Source organism: Capricornis sumatraensis, chromosome 11, assembly GCF_032405125.1.
Source record: "Capricornis sumatraensis isolate serow.1 chromosome 11, serow.2, whole genome shotgun sequence".
Lineage (NCBI taxonomy): Eukaryota > Metazoa > Chordata > Mammalia > Artiodactyla > Bovidae > Capricornis > Capricornis sumatraensis.
Window position 1 is genome coordinate 52,976,596 of NC_091079.1, and position 19,408 is coordinate 52,996,003.

The window sequence follows — 19,408 nt, forward strand, 5'->3', positions numbered from 1 at the left end:
ATGATGAGATAGCTATGTTTTTAAAAATAAGTGACCATGAGAATTCCCTGGCAGTCCAGTGGCTAGGAGTCTCCACTTTTACTGTCAAGGGCCTGGGTTCAATCCCCAGTGAGGGAACTGGGATTCTACAAGTCACATGGTATGGCTAAAAAATACAAAATTTAAAAAAGTAAGTGCATTCATGATTAGCTTGTGGTGTATTCATAAAGGATACTTTTATAGATTATAGATTAAGATTACTTGTACACTATATAAAATTACTTGTACACTATACAAGTATCTGGGATACTTTTGCACTATATAAGATTAACAAGAAAAAGAAAAACAAACTCCATGTAAGCTGCTTGTTCAGTTTAGAGGCAAATGGTGTTTACATTAAAAGGAAAGAAAGAACTTCAAGCAGACTTTCTTAAATCATCAAAAAAAGAAAGAGAGGAAGAGTTGGGAAACAAAGGAGGCAGCTTTTTAGAAAATTTCAGGGATGACATTAAGGTAATCCCATTTTTGCCTAGAAGATCTGTAAAACATGCATATTTAATGACTACTTTAATAAGCTATGAAAGAAAAACTTAAGATCACACAGGAAAAAAGCTGCACGTTATCCTTCTGTGTCTTTAAAGAAATAGGAGATGTGAGGTTCAAGCACCACAAAGACTGGGTAGTTGTTTTTAGAGAACTCTGGTAGGAGATGGGGAGAGTCACTTCGAATGTGAACCTTGATGTAAGCACTTAACTTTTATCAATAATTCAATTATTAACTGAGTATGACATGCACACAAATATTAATGTTTATGACACAGCATGCTTGTTTCTTAAGACTGACATTAAACAATAAATCAATACAAGGAAAATGAAGAGCTAGTCCACTGTGGTTTCTGTAAGGCACTTATGAAGAATTATCAATTCATTAAAGATTTGGTGTAATATTGAAAGTGGAAGTGTTAGTCGCTTAGTTGTATCCAACTCTCTGTGACCCCATGGACTGTAGCCTGCCAGGCTCCTCTGTCCATGTGATTTCCCAGGCAAGAATACTGGAGTATCCTTTCTCCAGGGGATCTTCCCTATCCTGGCATCAAACCTGGGTCCTCCTGTATTGCAGGCAGATTCTTTGTCATCTGAGCAACCAGGGAAGCCTTTATTTTTATAAAGTCATAGAAGTTCTGTAACACTTAAAGGATATACGTCTTTCAACATTTTGTATCTATCAGTTTGTCTAAGCAGACTCAGAGCTTTTCAAGGACAAGTATATGCACACGCACCTGTGTTTACAGACATGGACGTAAACACAGACATGCGTACATGCTTATGCACACGACTGGCACTCTAGGCATGCCCACCTAGTCTGGTTATTCTTAAAGTAAGACCTGTGCTCGGAGACAGGGTAGTGGCTGAGCTGAGAGATGGGAAGACACTGCACTGGACCCGGGGACTCCTGATGAGCCCCAGCTACCCTTGCGGGTTTCCTAGCATCCCCTGGTTAGCCAGGTTCATCTGGGATCCACACAAAGAGCTGTGACCCCGGACGGTGAGGGGACCCTGGGAAGAAAGGACTGGTGAAAGGTGGTGGGGGTCTAGGTCCCATACCGTAGTTTGGAGGGAATGGAAACTGCTGCGCATTTGCCTGAGGGAGCCGGGGGTTGCTCATGGTTGCTGGCACGCCACTGGGAGCCACCACGCTGGGCGTCATGTTCAGCCCCTGCCCTCGCATCATCAGGGTTCGCTGCTGAACCTGCTGCTGCTGATGATGCATCTGTCTTTGCCGAAGATGTTGGTTCAGGATTTCCCTCTGTCTCTGGGCCAGCATCTGGGCGTTAATAGGTGCCTGGAATGGGGGCGGGCAATACACGGAGGAAGATGTGGGGGTGGGCACAGATCAAAAAAGAAACCGCATGTTAGAAACAGGATAACAGAGGGTACAGGCTCATGCAACATTATTTGGAAAATAAAGAGAGAACATTTTAGAGCTGAACAACTGGGTGGAGAATGTGAGCCCTGAGTTCTGTACACACAGTGAGGATTCGGAACCCTCGCAATGACTGATGTGGGTCAGTTCAGTGTGACTATCAATAAACTGGAGACTCACTGTGAGAGGACACCATTAATTGCAGGACCCCAAGATAACATCAGCCCTGTCTGTAAGAAGACTCTGTACAGAAACCTTGAAGATGGCAGTTTAGAGGCTCATTAAGGGACATTCAAGTCTAAAGGGACACCAAGTCACTTTGCCGAAAGGTGGCTTTCAAGCACTTGAGAAAAGGGTGAATGGAGGCAGAAAGAAAGGGAGTTGCGTAAGGAGAGGAGGGTGACAGAGGCCAGGATGGAGGGTGGATGGGAAGGATGGATGAGGGAAGGGGTACTGTGTTTGCTGTCAGTGAGGGGGACAGGCTGGTTATGGATCTTGGCTGTACACAGCTGACTTCATTATTCATGGATTCGGTACTGGAGGCTGGCCTACCCGCTAACATGTACTTGTCACCCCAGAACTAATACTCACAGCACCATCGTCATTTATGGATACGTGTGGAACAGCAAAAAATGTGAGAAGCCCAACATGCACATTCCTACCCACGGCTGAAACGAGGTGACATCAGTTCTCGTTTCAGCTCTCACACTGCAGACAAGTGTCCTTCTTGTGGACTCCTTAGCTCCATGTTTTTCACACTGCTGTGCTTTTCATCAGTGACTCTGCTGTTTAAAATGGTTCCTGAGACTAGTGCTGAAGGGCTATCTAGTGTCCTAAACAAGTCCAGGAGGCTGATGTGCCTTGTGGGGGAAACTGTAAGTTAGATGAGCTTCATTCAGGCGTGAGTTATGGCTTTGAGTTTGATGTTAATGAATCAACAATATATACTACAAAAGGCGTCCTCAAACAGAAACACACATGGACTGACTGATGAAAATGTGACAAGAGGCTCAAAGAAACCGAACACTTTATTTCTCCTAGAAGCAACGGTTCACTATTTGCCAATTCAGTGTTGGTAGTAACTTTGCTTGCTTGCTTAGTCAGTCCAACTCTTTGTGACCCTGTGGATTGTATCCCAGGTTCCTCTGTCCATGTGATTCTCCAGGCAAGAATACTGGAGTATCTTGCCATTTCCTCCTCCAGGGGATCTTCCTGACTCAGGGACTGAACCCGCATCCCCTGTGGTCTCCTGCATTGCAGGCAGGTTCTTTACATACTCAGCCATCAGGGAAACCCAGTACTGAACACACAGTGTGAATAATGGTAGCTGACCGTATGGGCAATAAAAATGGCAGTGATGGGGAGGGAATCACAAAGGCCACAGACGAGACCAATAAGCAAATGGCATGACCTCCATCGTGTGGCTCTAGATCTATGTACGGCCTTCTAAGTTACTTTACGTAGGATATCAAGGAGGAAGACATGATGAGACAGGTTAAGTGGATACAGTGAAAGCTGACAGCTTGTCTGCCCCTTACCTGTGTGGGTACTCCAGGCCTCAGAGTCAAGTTCACATTTGAAACATTGCTGATTTGATTCATAAGTGGCTGGCGATTCTAAATGCATATACATGGGAATCAGTACACTTTTAAACAGAATATATTTTACTTCAAATTCCCACCTCAAGAAACCTTCCCCAGCCCCCAAACCCAACATCCACATGCTGCTGGATATTGAAACCACATGGTGTGTAGCTGGATACCCTTGTAAAGCTAGTTATCAAGTGATGCTTCCCATTGCTTGTAGCTGAGAAGTTATTTTGGACAGTTTGGAAAGTACACTGTTTGCAAGGGAGAAAAAGAGTAGAATGATCAGAAGAGGAGGCCAAGAGGAAGACTAAGGAAAAAAGCAGAGGGAAAAAAATGAGGGGAGATTTTTAAAGTCCACAATACTATTATTTACTGTATGACAGAAATCTGTCCAGGCTTGTTTCAGTGAGAACATACTTTCTGGAGCAAAAGAGCTACTCTTTAACGTACCACTCCTCTCCACCAGTCTGCTAAAAGCTATGATTCTGACCACAATATAGGACTCATGGCAGGGGCTCCTGGTGTCCTGGGTACTCACTTGGGGCCAGAAACTCTGCTGGGTCCTGTCAACCCATACATAGAGCCCTAGACTGTTAACAGCCCCATTTTATAGATGTAAACACTGAGGCTTGGAGAACTCAAGGTTAGCCCATCAGTAAATCACCAAGCTAGGAAATCAGAGGAGAGCTGCTCTGGCTGGAGTGGAGTCAGCAGAGGAGCAAGAAAGAAGGGAAGGAAGAAAGCAGAAATCAGCAGGAAAGCTGTACGATCATGGCAACATCTTCACTGTCTTAGGACAGAATGAGACTTAAGCCCCCAAAAGGACCCCCCATTCTTGTGCCATCTCACATCCACCTTCACTATGTCCCCCCACCCCGACTTTCTGGGTAGTAGCCAGGAACACACCTGCTGTGCTTGGAGGCGATGCTGCAGTTGAAGCCTCAGCTGGTTGGGCTGGCTCTGCACAAGGCCCGTGGGCCTGAGGCCAGGCCGGGGCTGCATGCGGAGGGTGGCGTAACTGGGCCGCTGTCCCATGGTGTGGAAGCTTGGATCCTGCATGGGCGTGTAGCTGCCCTGGGCCACCTGCGCCTGAGACGCATACTGCTGTGGGAACACGGGGGTCTTCTGCTCTAGCATGAGGCTGGAATCCTGACTGGAGAACTGCTCCGGGTCCACACCTTGGCTCTGAAGAGAAAGCCCCCAGGTGACCAACACATAAATAAAACCAGCAGAAACCGCAGAGTGAACATAAGACCTTCCTCTCACTGCCCTGTCTCTGAAGCTTCTGCTGTTGTACTTATGGCACAAAGGTACTTCTACCCTGCCTCCACTTGTCTTCGTAGAAAACGCCTCTTTGTTCAAAAGATCCAGTTACTTGAGGCAGGAAGCAGGGTTCAGGCCTGACTCCCAGTAACCCTTCTTCCCAGGGAAGGGGGAAGTGGTCGTAAGTATAGAAAGCCTCCTACTCACACCACCAATCTGACTAAGCTGAACCTGAAAATGCACATGTCCCCCAGGTGTGTTCAGTGTTCTGACTGCTTATTCACTTCAAGTAGACAACTGCCTTGAAACCTGGCTGGGGTCAGCAGTGTCGGGGTGCCCACCACTATTATTCCCATTTTGCAGATAGTTAAACTGAGACTTGGAGATGTGCGGAAAACCAGTCGAGTCTGTGATTTAAGACCTGAGCTGCTCACCAATGTGACACACTGCCTGTATCTGACTGTTCTCTGTGGTCATCAGAATTCCCTACATGGTCCACATTCGGCCACCATCTTCTTCCCTTTTTTTTGGCTGTGTTGGGTCTTTGTTGTAGTGCAGGGGCTTCTCTAGGTGTGGCACAAAGGGTTAGATGCCCTGTGGCTGTGAGATCTTAGGTTCCTGACCTGGGATCAAACCCACGTCCCCCTGCATTGGAAGGTGGATTCTTAACTGCTGGACCCCCAGGGAAGTCCCACCATCTTATTTCCAACTAGATGTATCTAATGTGTTTGTCCTTCTTGACTTCTTAGAGCTACTCCATCTATCTGGCTCAGAATGGAGTGGGTACAGAAAAATCCAGAATTTCCCAGGGGCGACACCTTCAGCCCAGGTGGCCCTAAAATGACTGCAAATCCGGAGGGTGCACTTGGCTCATTCTTTCTTCCTTCTGCTATGAACCTCCCAACATAGAGGAGGGAAGGACCCAACTGCAAAATCATCTCTCAGGTATGCTTTAACCACAGTAACATCCTTGGTTTTCCTTAAGCTAGTCTATCCACGTGAGAGCTGGCCTGGGGCCACCCAGAATCCTGCCCTCTTAGATCAAGTTTAACCGTGAGAACTGGGCCCATCCTCTTGTGCATAATAGTTTAAAAAATGTGGAGCCCACTCATGGGAACCATTCACTGTTGATTATTGCTCTAAGTATATCCACGAAACTATCTCAGATCTTGAAGTACTCGCCCATCTTTAAAAGAGAAAAAGTTTAAGTAATTTCCATTTTTAAAGAAAACACACAACTCTGATGACTACAAATAAAGCCCATTTGTGTTCTACATTTCCCCAACTTTACCTAGTAATCATTATTTCTATAATTCAGGTAATATGCATTGTAAGGATGGATTTGATGAGACAACATAGAAACACAAATTAAAAAAAAAAGAAGACTGGAGATATTAAATGATGAAATGATACCAGTTTTGACAAAAACAATGCTTGAGTCATGCAGCAACCCCAAGAATCACATCTTTAAATGTCACTTAGACAAAACTCAGGGATAACAATGCTGAATGCTAAATTCTCACCAGCACTAAAGGCAAAGCAAACCAGCCACACAGGAAATATTTCAACTCCATTTTCCTCTCTTGATTTATTCAGGTTATGTCATGCAACCTCAAGTCATCTCTTTCCATTCTGCTGTTCTCAGTATGAATTGACAAGTCTTAACTCCCACTTCTGTCTGCTGAATGTGGGGATTATGACAAGACTAGTTTTAATGCTTCAGAGAAAGTCTCCCATGACTCGGCACCACCCTTCTCACAGACCCTCACAACACCTCATACGTCCAGGAAGCAGATCAAACCCTGGAAGGTGCTTCTTAGCAGTAAGAAATAAAGATGATTCATGATGAGAAAAGAAGACAACGGCAGGGAGCCTGTGATCTTTCTACGGGAAAACAGGATGCCTGCTTCACATCAATTGGGCTGCATAGCCAGACTGAGAAAAGTCCTCCAAGTTATTTCATGAGACTCTGTTAGGTTATTGTATTGTTGCTATAAAGTACTCTTAAATGACTTTATGTCACCAACTAAATCAACTATACAGGCTTCCCTGGTGGCTCAGACGATAAAGAATCTGCCTGTAATGCGGGAGATCTGGGTTCGATCCCTGGGTTGGGAAGATCCCCTGGAGAAGGGAACGGGGGCATGGGGAGTGGGGGAAGCAATATAAGCCCATGAAGATCGGCTAACTTCACCTTTAAAGTGACTTCTGCTAACTTATATGCAACTTGTTTTAGCACAAGTAGCTTCCTATCACTAGCTCACAGATATAAGATGAAGGATACTGGTTTTGAGATGGAAGGTTCTAGATCTGAGACAGCAGTGGTCTGTTCCTGGCCTCTCTGCTCCTTGTGTGTTCCTCTCTGCCATAGTCAAGTGAACTGGACTTGAGTTTATGCCTTTTGGCCCAATAAATTCAAATTACAGGTAAAATTAATTCTTGGTCATTTCCATTCTGGGGCAAAAGTTGATTTGGGAGTAACAAGGAGAGGGGTGACAGGAGACAGGGCTCCTGGTTATGAGGGAAGGGCACGTTCTAAAAAGCTGACTGCCATTTATGTGCAAGCAGGAGAGAACAGACATCTGTGTGTCCCTGTGAGCTTGGCCTCCACCAGCCTTGCGGTGCACCCACCTGGCTGACGAGCTCGGGTATCCCCAGGGCTCTGTCGATCTCCTCCAGGCCATCAAAGTTTCTCAAGGCCAGGTACAGCTGGTCCAGGAGGGCGCCTTCATCACTCGGAGACTCTGCTGCAGGATGTGGACACAGCAAGTCGTCAGGAGAGCTGCCGAATGGCTGCCTGTAAAGAGACAAACTTCGTCTCATGCCCACAGAACAGTGAGTTGATTAGAGAACATTTTTTTCCCTCCTTAATAACAAAAGTAGTAAAATACAGTACCAGTCAGACACAAACAACAACCCCCACATAACAGATACGTGTTATTTAGTGCCTAACAGAGATAGCTGCGATTCATGGGGTCACAAAGAGTCGGACACGACTGAGCGACTAAACTGAACTGAACTGAACAGAGTTAGGGGGCTTCCCTGGTGGCTCAGTGGTTAAGAATCCACCCGGCAATGCAGGAGGAGATGTGGGTTTGATCCCTAGGTGGGGGAGATCCCCTGGAGAGGAAATGGCAATCCACTCCAGTTTTCTCTTGCTTGGAGAATCCCTAGGGACATAACTCAGCAGGAGCCTGGTGAGTTAAAGCCCATGGGGTTGCAAGAGAGTCAGATACAACTGAGTGACTAAACAACAACAACAACAACAACAGAGACAGGTGAGACACACATTAAGGCACTGGATGTTATGATCGTTGTTTTTATTGCTCCTGCTCTAAAACTGGCAAAGCTGAGGCTTGGAGGGCTGGTCAGACTCTGTGGTGGAGAACAGACAGGCAACACTACAAAGTGGGGATTCACCACCGGCCGGGGTGACCACTGTGTTCCCACGAATCCACGATGACGCTTCAAGCGTATGTACTCATATATTTGCCTTGCCCTGAAGCAGTCCAAGGAGTTTCTGGGATTTTAGCAGGAAAGACTAACTGATTACATAGTTTCATTTCTCACAAGGCTTGAATGACCCATCTGAGGGACACAGTGAGCATGAAAGCTCCATTAATTTTTTTGAACTCAGCTGCCATTAGACTGCACTTGGCTGGACTAATAGGATATTTCTCCGTCATGCATAAGTGGGATTTGTAAACATTTATGAAAACCCTCAAGAAGTGTGGCTGTCAGGCTACCAACTTAGTCACAAAAAGTCGACCATGAACTTGCAGATTACGTCTGTTGTATATTTTAGGCGATAAAACTGTAACACTACAGTCCAAATTCAACGGTATAATAAAGTCCTGTGATTTAAATTAACTGACAACCTTGGGGAGTTAAAAAGAGTTTCTGAGTTACTCAAATATTGAAAGGGGAAATGATCCTCTAATTTGTCCTCTTAGAGATACTAAGATGGTACTGATGTTTTGTAGAGAATGAAGTTTACAAGTAAGCACCCTTATTCTTAGGGCTTCCCTGGTAGCTCAGCTGGTAAAGAATCTGCCTGCAAGGCAGGAGACCCCAGTTTGATTCCTGGGTAGGGAAGATCCCCTGGAGAAGGAATAGGCTACCCACTCCAGTATTCATGGCCTTCCCTGGTGGCTCAGATGGTAAAGATTCCACTTGCAATATGGAAGACCTGGGTTCGATCCCTGGGTTGGGAAGATCCCCTCGAGGAAGGAATGGCTACCACTCCAGTATTCTTGCTTTGAGAATCCCCATGGACAGGGGAGCCTGGCGGGCTACAGTCCATTGGGTTGCAGAGTGGGAAACGACTGAATGACTAAGCACAGCACCCTCATTCTTAAGTGATGATAGATTCACATAGGGATGACACGCCATGTTTTCTAAAGCTAGTTCTGTGCCATTTTGGCCTAGAATCCTGAAATGCTGAGGATTTACGCCAATAGTTAGTTTCAAACAGTTCTAACCCAGTGCACTTAGAAATGATCTTCCCTCTTCATTAGCCCCAGTCATTTGTGAAGAAAATCACCCAGTAAGTGTGCCCTTCACGAAACTGTGTGCTTGTAGTCCTTGGCTCTCCGAGCTCACGTCCCATGACCTGAGAGGTTCCATAAGAGGCCTTGCAGCCAGGGCCTCACTTCTCAGGAAGACGTCAAGCACCTGAATAGACTGGGCCCTTCCTGCTTCCACATGCTCCCAGAACTAACTTTCTAAACACAACTGTGGTCAGATTACACTTAGGGAGTAGGAGGAAGGAGCAGATCAGAACAGTGGCGACAAGGAGGAGAAAAACCACAGCGCTGCATGTCACGGAAGCAAAGAGCAGAGGAAATTCCCCAGAGAGGAATGACCAACATTCAGATGTGGTACATTTCATGAAAAAAGAGCTCAAGTCAGCCAAGGGTGGATGCTATTTACCACCTTCTCTTAGGCCTGAGACCCATTCCCCAAAGATGCTCGTTAATATTTTCTTTCTCGAGCTTTAATTCATAATTTTCAACTTCTGTTTCTTCACAAGCTTTAAATCCCCACACAGCCAGAGCCCCCACCTCAGGTCTCTACTATGAAATCGAGTCCCTCTTAAGTGGAGTGAGGCTGCAGGAGCTCTGTGGGAAGGCAGGTGCCCTTTATGCATCTGCCGGCGTCAGCTGGAAGAGGAGACCCTGTCCGGTACTACGGGAGACAACTCCACCCCAGGGAGGGCACATCCCGATGCTTCCAGAGGAAAAAAGAAAAAAAAAAACCTACTGCAAACATTTATTGGCATCTAAGTGATTTCCTACATAATAAAATAACCTATTTTTTGGTTTCATGATTTCCTTTTCTTTTTCTAATTAAGAAAGTTAAGCTAATGCATGACCTAGATTCCTACTTTGGTCAAAGCCCTCTTTAACTTGAGCTGGGGCCTTGGGGATACTGTCCTGCTCAGTCTCTCTCTGATTCTCCTGATACGATGTTGCTAGGTTCCTTTTCCCATTACTGAGCTGACTCACAAAATCCCAGGCCCTGGGACAGGGTGCTGGTGGTGGTGGACACACACACTTCAGTAAAGCCTAACCTGTCCCAGTGTGGAGTAGAGCCCATGGCTCCCCTGTGGGTCCCCGCTGCCCTGGGCAACCGGCCTTTTCCCGGAAGATGCTGTACACCCACCATAATGCCAAGGCTTCCCATTCTATGTTTCCCACCCTCTTCTCCATCTGTGATCCTTCCCCTCCAGGCTCAGCGTGTCTCCTCCAGTCACCCCTGGCCATGCCCACTCTGCTCTCGACTCCAGGACCACTCACGGTGCTCTGTTGACTTGATGCCAGCATTTACTTACAAACCTCAACTGTGCCTGGTGAGCATCTTTAGTCTCTTTGTTGGCTTGGTATCCAAACTGTGTAAGTTCAGCAAGTTCTCAGTTGGTGAAAATAAAAGGTTCTTGATCTAGCCAGGTTATCATACCTTATGCTCAGAAAAATACATTTTTATGTTCATAAAAATATATTGCATTGTGGCTTGGTATCATAAATTTGGGCATACCATGAGTTACAACACTTCTTTGAGAAACATCATAATATGTTTGGCTTATAGAAAAAATAGTGATCTGGACTTTCAATTTCACCTTTATAAATGACTGCCAATATGATGGAGAAAATTTTTTCTTACATTTTGGGCAATTATAAATATAGTTACAATCTCGATGGTGGCTGACAAATATAGTATTAAGACAAGGATGAAATTCAGAGGAATAAACGGAAGAACACACAGAAGCCCCAGGTTGGCAAAGTAGTAAGGAATTAGCTGGCAGAAGACAGGTCCATCATCAATAAAAATCTTTCTTTTTTTTTAAAAAAAAACTTATGTTCTATTTGAGTATAGCCTATTAATGATGTTTTGATAGTTTCAGGTGGACAGCAAAGAGACTCAGCCATACATATTTATCTCCCTCAACCCCCTCTCCCATCTAGGGTGCCAAATAACATTGAGCAGAGTTCCCTGTATAGGTACTTGTTGGTTATCCATTTTAAATATATACATGTCCATCCCAAACTCCCTAACTATCCTCCACGCCCCAACAACCATAAGTTTGTTCTCTAAGTCTGTGAGTTACAACACTTTCTGTTTTGTAAATAAATTCATTTGTATCATGTCTTTTTAGATTCTACATACATGGGATGTCATATGATAAAAAACCTTATTTCTTGAAATCTATACTTTTATTTATTTATAGACTACCAGGACATTAAAGATGGTGATAAGGGGAAAAAGACAAATTCTGAGCTATTGTTTGAGAAATTGGAACATTATCATCACTTTTTACTTGTATTTTCAAAATTTTGCAAAAAAGTAGCAGCTACTATATGATGAGAAATTAATAGTCAACCACGAAAACTTTACTCTTAGACACATTACAAACAAAAGAACACCAAATTAACTCAGAAATTCTGAACTTAATGTGAAATAAAGTCTTTCATGAAAGGCAGCTACTGTTCACTTTTACATACATCCAACAGAAATTATAAAAAAATCATCTACACATTTGGGGCTATATTTTAAACATCTTTTACCTGCCAGATGAATAAAAGGAAAAAAAAACCACAATGAAATGACAGCCAATGGAAATAAAATTATAAATAAATGAGGGTGTGAATATGTTAGAAATTTAAGGGGTAAACTACTCTCTTTTTGTGTATATATAAACTAATGCTGGGTTCATGAAACATTAAAAAATCTATTCCTAAAAAGGTAGGCAGTAAAAATATAAAATATTAACGGTGATATTAATGCTTACAAGGGGGATTAAAAAAAAAACTGCTTTTCTTTTATTTAAAAAGAAGAGATGTGGTTGGAACCCTTGTTGTCCATCATCTCTGGATTTCTATGACAATAAGACTACCATAAATTTGGTCATAAATTTCTTCTAACTGAATTATTTAAAATAAAAGGAGTAAAGTGGCTAGAAAAGCTGAAATAACTTTAAAAATGGTAAAAATGTTCTGTTCTGTCCACAGAGTTCTTATACAAAGAAAACTGACAGTAACACCAACAATATGAGAACAGGGTCAGAGCAGAGTCACAGAAATGCCCCCAGCACACCAAACAGCTGACTCTGTAATTGGCTTCAGCATGTACTCTGGATTTCTCCTCTTTTGCTTTTTAGTTGTTGCTGTTGTTTGGCCTCCCTGCATGGCTTGTGGGATCTTAGTTCCCTGTTCAGGGATTGATCCCATGCCCCCCTGCCATGGAAACGCAGAGTCCTAACCACTTGCCTGCCAGGAAGTCCCCATTTTTGTTTTAACAGAACCCTCCTCGACTTGGGCAACAGTGAAAATCCTAACTTTGGGCCTAGTTTTCCCCTAGAAACTAATCTTAGATATTTCATCCAAAACCAGTTCTCAGGGGTTGGGTTTACTTTTACTATGTGCAAGTTTCCATGGACATGGGTATGTTTTTAACAAACCAAATAAACATATTTAGAAAATGCACATACTCACTGATACCATGAAATCAGACTTAAAGAGCTGGAAGGACCCTCAGAAAGTACCGCCTCTAAGGATGACTACAGTGGTTATTTATTTATTTATTTATTTATTTTTTGGTTTTAATTTTAAAATCTTTAATTCTTACATGTGTTCCCAAACATGAAACCCCCTCCCACCTCCTTCCCCATAACATCTCTGTGGGTCATCCCCATGCACCAGCCCCAAGCATGCTGTATCCTGCGTCAGACATAGACTGGCGATTCAATTCTTACATGATAGTATACATGATAGAATGCCATTCTCCCAAATCATCCCACCCTCTCCCTCTCCCTCTGAGTCCAAAAGTCCGTTATACACTGCTGTGTCTTTTTTCCTGTCTTGCATACAGGGTCGTCATTGCCATCTTTCTAAATTCCATATATATGTGTTAGTATACTGTATTGGTGTTTTTCTTTCTGGCTTACTTCACTCTGTATAATCGGCTCCAGTTTCATCCATCTTATCAGAACTGATTCAAATGAATTCTTTTTAACGGCTGAGTAATACTCCATTGTGTACATGTACCACAGCTTTCTTATCCATTCATCTGCTGATGGACATCTAGGTTGTTTCCATGTCCTGGCTATTATAAACAGTGCTGCGATGAACATTGGGGTACATGTGTCTCTTTCAATTCTGGTTTCCTCGGTGTGTATGCCCAGCAGTGGGATTGCTGGGTCATAAGGTAGGTCTATTTGCAATTTTTTAAGGAATCTCCACACTGTTCTCCATAGTGGCTGTACTAGTTTGCATTCCCACCAACAGTGTAGGAGGGTTCCCTTTTCTCCACACCCTCTCCAGCATTTATTGCTTGCAGATTTTTGGATCGCAGCCATTCTGACTGGTGTGAAGTGGTACCTCATTGTGGTTTTGATTTGCATTTCTCTGATAATGAGTGATGTTGAGCATCTTTTCATGTGTTTGTTAGCCATCCGTATGTCTTCTTTGGAGAAATGTCTATTTAGTTCTTTGGCCCATTTTTTGATTGGGTCGTTTATTTTTCTGGAATTGAGCTGCATAAGTTGCTTGTATATTTTTCAGATTAGTTGTTTGTCAGTTGCTTCATTTGCTATTATTTTCTCCCATTCAGAAGGCTGTCTTTTCACCTTGCTTATATTTTCCTTTGTTGTGCAGAAGCTTTTAATTTTAATTAGATCCCATTTGTTTATTTTTGCTTTTATTTCCAGAATTCTGGGAGGTGGATCATAGAGGATCCTGCTGTGATTTATGTCTGAGAGTGTTTTGCCTATATTCTCCTCTAGGAGTTTTATAGTTTCTGGTCTTACATTTAGATCTTTAATCCATTTTGAGTTTATTTTTGTGTGCGGTGTTAGAAAGTGATCTAGTTTCATTCTTTTACAAGTGGTTGACCAGTTTTCCCAGCACCACTTGTTAAAGAGATTGTCTTTACTCCATTGTATATTCTTGCCTCCTTTGTCAAAGATAAGGTGTCCATATGTGTGTGGATTTATCTCTGGGCTTTCTATTTTGTTCCATTGATCTATATGTCTGTCTTTGTGCCAGTACCATACTGTTTTAATGACTGTGGCTTTGTAGTAGAGCCTGAAGTCAGGCAAGTTGATTCCTCCAGTTCCATTCTTCTTTCTCAAGATTGCTTTGGCTATTCGAGGTTTTTTGTATTTCCATACAAATCTTGAAATTATTTGTTCTAGTTCTGTGAAAAATATGGCTGGTAGCTTGATAGGGATTGCGTTGAATTTGTAAATTGCTTTGGGTAGTATACTCATTTTCACTATATTGATTCTTCCAACCCATGAACATGGTATATTTCTCCATTTATTAGTGTCCTCTTTGATTTCTTTCATCAGTGTTTTATAGTTTTCTATATATAGGTCTTTAGTTTCTTTGGGTAGATATATTCCTAAGTATTTTATTCTTTTTGTTGCAATGGTGAATGGAATTGTTTCCTTAATTTCTTTTTCTACTTTCTCATTATTAGTGTATAGGAATGCAAGGGATTTCTGTGTGTTGATTTTATATCCTGCAACTTTACTATATTCATTGATGAGCTCTAGTAATTTTCTGGTGGAGTCTTTAGGGTTTTCCATGTAGAGGATCATGTTATTTATATGATGCTCTATTCCCAAGCAAACCCAGTGATGCAGGCCACACATCGCCCTTGGTACCCAGTCCAGTAAGAGCCACTCTGACTGTGGTTCTTCTGATGTTCTCCCCTGCGAAGTATAGTGGAGGACCAGCGGTGCTAGCATCATTTGGGGCTTGTCAGAGACGTAGAATCCTGGACTTCACTCAGAACTGCTGTCCAATGAGACCCCGGAAGTGGTGCACAGGCACCGGGGGTCTGAATACACTAGTTTCTCCTACTAAGTGAATGGAATATAGCTGGTGAGCACCTTCTCTTATCTCCCTAAACAGCTGTTAAGCAGTTGCCCTGGTCTTTTCTTTCAGTGAAATAACTAGTTCCCAGCTTTTTCTCACCCAGCCTATTGCTAAGCTCATATTCATCTTATGCTATTTTTATTTTTTAAACTTCACTGAGTGCCCTGAATCCTGCATCATTCTCTTAAGATACAGAACAAAAACAGTCTCCACAACACAATTCTGAGCTAGGCAAAAGCATTTCATCCCAGGGTAGGGGTCATTTTAAAACCTGTTTGTTTTTTTAAAAACAAGAACCTCTGGAAATATTCTGCCCTTATGAAATTTCAGAAACTCTGCTTTTATTATTAGTGAATTTGATAAAAGTACTTTATAATTTTAGATTTGAACAACCTCCAAAGGACAAAATAGTTCAGTCTGCAGCAAGGTCCTCGCTAGCCTCCAACCTGAACTCTTTACATGCAAGCCTCAAAACCAAATTCCTCCAGTTTGTTTCCTAATGTTTACTTCCCAGAACACACTGCCTGCATCCTTTATGTGCCCATGCTGACTCCTGCTTAGTATGCGAATTATCTCCCTGCCTTGGGGCTCTGTGCCCACCCAACTGGGTGAGCAGCACAATCACACAGGCCTCAGGGTCACCTGCGAGACACTTGCTTCCAGTGCTTTGCTAACCCTGAGATTAGCATATAACACAACTGTGATGTCTTTCCAGGGAATAATGGAACAACCACCTTCGAACTAAAACTTGAGCAACACCTAAGCCCCCAGGGACAGGTGGATTTTATCCTGAAGAGTCGGGGCTTGCTGCACCACGGCCACAAGAGCGAGCTGATTGTGTGTGTGTGTGTGGGGGGGGCGGGTGTGGTGGTGGTGGTGCTGGGCTGCTCTGAGCAGACCTGTGAGTGGAAACCCTCATCCCTTCAGAGACCAATGTAAATTCTCTCCTAAGAAAAAGTATCCTCAGTTTTAACCTCAGATGTTTCATTGACCAAGAGTAACTAGAACTCCCATAACTAGAAAGTAACTAGAAAAACTGGGGAATGGGCCACCAGAAGCAAGAGTCAGTCACTGATTTACAACTGCAAAGAATCCAGATACTGGAACTCCCAAATCAAGAAATGTCGAAACAAAGGATGAATGTCATGTTTAAAGACATAAAGGTAGAATCAAAAATAAGCAAACCATAAGAGACCATGAAAAATAATAAGGCAAACAGAACTTCTGGAATGAAGAGTGTAATTGGATCAAATATAGCTAAAGAGATAATTAATGAAATATACATATGAATAAATTATCCTCAGTGTAGTACAGAGAGACAAGCAGATGGAAAATGGAAGATGGATAAAGAAATAAGGAGGGTATGAGTTCTAAAAAAATCTAACGTAGAAAGTTAACGTGTCTTGCCAGAATCCCAGAAAGAAAGAATAAAGAAAATGGAGGTGTGGCAGTATAGAAAGATAATGGCTAAAATTTCTAGAACTGATCAAACACATGTACTGACAGATTTAAAAAAACAAGCACAAGATATACCAAACACCAAGTAGTATAAATAAATCAATTCACACCTAGACACACTACAGTAAAACTACCGTATAGCAGTTACAGAAATATTTCAAAAGCAATTAGAAAAGATTGCCTACACAGAAACAAAAATGATTAGACTAACAATCAGAATCAAAAAACTCAATCAAACTTGATCATATATACCACTTTCTTTTTCAAAAAACTTCAACAGCTTAAAGAAAAAAGGCCAAATGCTTCAGAGTCTAGAATTTATGACCCTCTACAAATCTGTTCCATTATTAATCTACTCTTCCAGTCAAATCTTCTGATACTGTTTTTTTAATGTGGTAACGTATATGAAACATAAACTAGACTATTCTGTTACCCTAAACACATTGTGTTGCTTCTGTAACCTCTAGGCCTCTGATTATACTGCTTTTGCCAGATGAACTGGCTTCCGGCCATCTCTGCCTACTGAAATGATACCTTTGTTTTACATTTTTTAAAATCTCTTGGTCACACTGCGTGGCATGTGGGATCTTAGTTCCCTGACCAGGGATTGGACTTGTGCCCTCTGCATTGGAAGTATGGAGTCTTAACCACTGGACCCCCAGGGAAGTCCCAACGATACCACTTCTCATCAACTCTGAAGCTTTCCCCATCACCCCAATTGAATGATCACCCCATTTACAGTACATGCTAGCTCATATTAGTTATTAGTCTACATATTTTATTTTCCAACTAAACTGCAGCATCTCTGAAGGCATATCCTCAGTCAAACTGATTTTTGGATTCCACTCCTTCTCTTACCTCCTGCACTCCCAGACCAGTAAGTGATATAGTTTGAATACATGAAAATGTGTCAGGCACCAAGTGTTTAAAAGGATAAGATTGACTTCTGGCCTAGGGCGGAGATAACTCCTGGAACTCATGAACTCTGCTCTCTGGGACCTCCTGAGTGCTCACCTGTTCTGGCTGGCAAACGGTGCCTGGTCTATTGGCAGAATGCTCTCAGGCCAGGGGGCGGTCTGATTTGGAGGTGCTTGTTGTTGGCTATACTGAGGGCCCCCCATGTTCATCTCCAGTTCAGATGGCCCTGAAAAGGGAGAAGAAAACAACCCCTGAATCTTACAACTTGTAATTAGCGAAATGTCTGTTTTGGAATAGAAAGAGAAATACCTGGCTGATAGAAAAGACAGAAATAATAATAATTAGGTAGAAATAATAAGACAGAATTTTTGTTCTGAAATGGAACAAAAGGGCAATAAACAGCAAGGCTAATCACCCACTTTGAGACTCTAGATGAGCAGTTCCAAACCCCTTGTACTCAGGAATTTTTACGCTAAGTCACTTCAGTTGTGTCCGACTCTGTGCAACCCCATGGACTGTAGCCTGCCAGGCTCCTCTGTCCATGGGATTCTCCAGGCAAGAATACTGGAGTGGGTTGCCACGGCCTTCTCCAAGGAGTTTTTATACTCTTATTAATGTACAGGCTTTTGTGTAAGTGGGATGTATCTTACTGCTATTTACTGTATTGAAAATTAAAACTGGAAAATAGAAAAAAATGATTCTTAATTCATTTAAAAATCATCATAATAAATCTACTATGTTATAAACAAAACTTTTCTTCCAGTAGTATTGAGACATAATTGACATACAGCATTATGTGAATTTAAGGTGTACAGCACCATGATCTGACTTACATACATCATGAAATAATTATCACATTAAATTTAGTGAACATCCATCATCTCAAGTAGATACAAATGAAAAAAAAGAAAAAAAATTCTTTTCCTTGTGATGAGAACTCTCAAGAGGATTTACTCTAACAACTTTCATATATGACATACAGCAGTGTTAGTTATATTGATCATGTTATACATCACATCCCTAGAACTTATCTTACAATGGAAGTTTGTGCCTTTAAACCAGCTTGCCTTTCTCTGCTCTCCCCTACCTCTGGTAACCACAAATCTGACCTATTTTTCTATGAGTTGTTCATTTGCAACACAGATAAGATTTTTTTTTTTAAGCCAACTTTATTATGTATCCATGAGAGAATAATAATATCTTTATATTATTATGAGAATAGTTTTGGTCTTGCAGATTCCCTAAAAGGGCATCAAGGTCCCGGACATAATTTTGCGAAGTGCTGGTCTTAGTAAGACAGGAGTAGAAAGAGGGCTCAGACAACTCAGACATGCTCTTTCTTAGAAACTCTTTGTAGAGGTTTAAAGCTAATGCATGATATGAGCTCTTTAATGATTTTATTATCACTGTCTATGGACTTGTCTTCCATTACTATAGGTTTTCTGTTGAGTTCACAGCTTTTATGAGTTTATTAAAAATCAGAGCAATTCAGCTACACAATGAAGCTCATAGAGCCATTTTTCAAGCTCAAAAGCTATATGTCATTCACGAAGAAGGATGAGGATAAATGAAATTTCTGGACAGAAAGGATTTACTATGATGATTTTTAAATGAATGAATTAAGTATTTTAGAAATTTCCCAGTGTATTTCTGCATGGAAATCTGGCCATTTTTAGTATTTTTCATGCAAGTCTCAAATTACGTGAATTTACCCTTGGGAATCATGCATTATTAATTGGAAGTACACTCTCCACAGAAAGGCAACATGAATGTCACCTCAGAAACAATAAGCTAAAATGTGCTGAGCAATTAAACAACTAGAAGAGAAAACCGATGCCAGGGTGGGATGACCATTCTGCATTATTATGTCAAAACCATCCTGGCATCTTTCTGGTAAT

At 42.2% G+C, this 19,408-nt stretch overlaps 1 protein-coding gene across 1 annotated transcript in view; it reads right to left on the reverse strand.

Annotated features, from left to right (window-relative positions):
• NCOA2 (nuclear receptor coactivator 2) overlaps positions 1-19,408 on the reverse strand; it is a 289,674-nt gene that overhangs the window by 14,567 nt on the left and 255,699 nt on the right. Inside the window, exons 15-19 of the mRNA XM_068983427.1 lie at positions 17,607-17,736; positions 7,387-7,552; positions 4,399-4,677; positions 3,442-3,519; positions 1,585-1,822 (exon numbers count right to left, since the gene is read on the reverse strand). Coding sequence (XP_068839528.1) covers positions 1,585-1,822; positions 3,442-3,519; positions 4,399-4,677; positions 7,387-7,552; positions 17,607-17,736 — 891 coding nt within the window. The remainder of the gene's footprint in view (positions 1-1,584; positions 1,823-3,441; positions 3,520-4,398; positions 4,678-7,386; positions 7,553-17,606; positions 17,737-19,408) is intronic.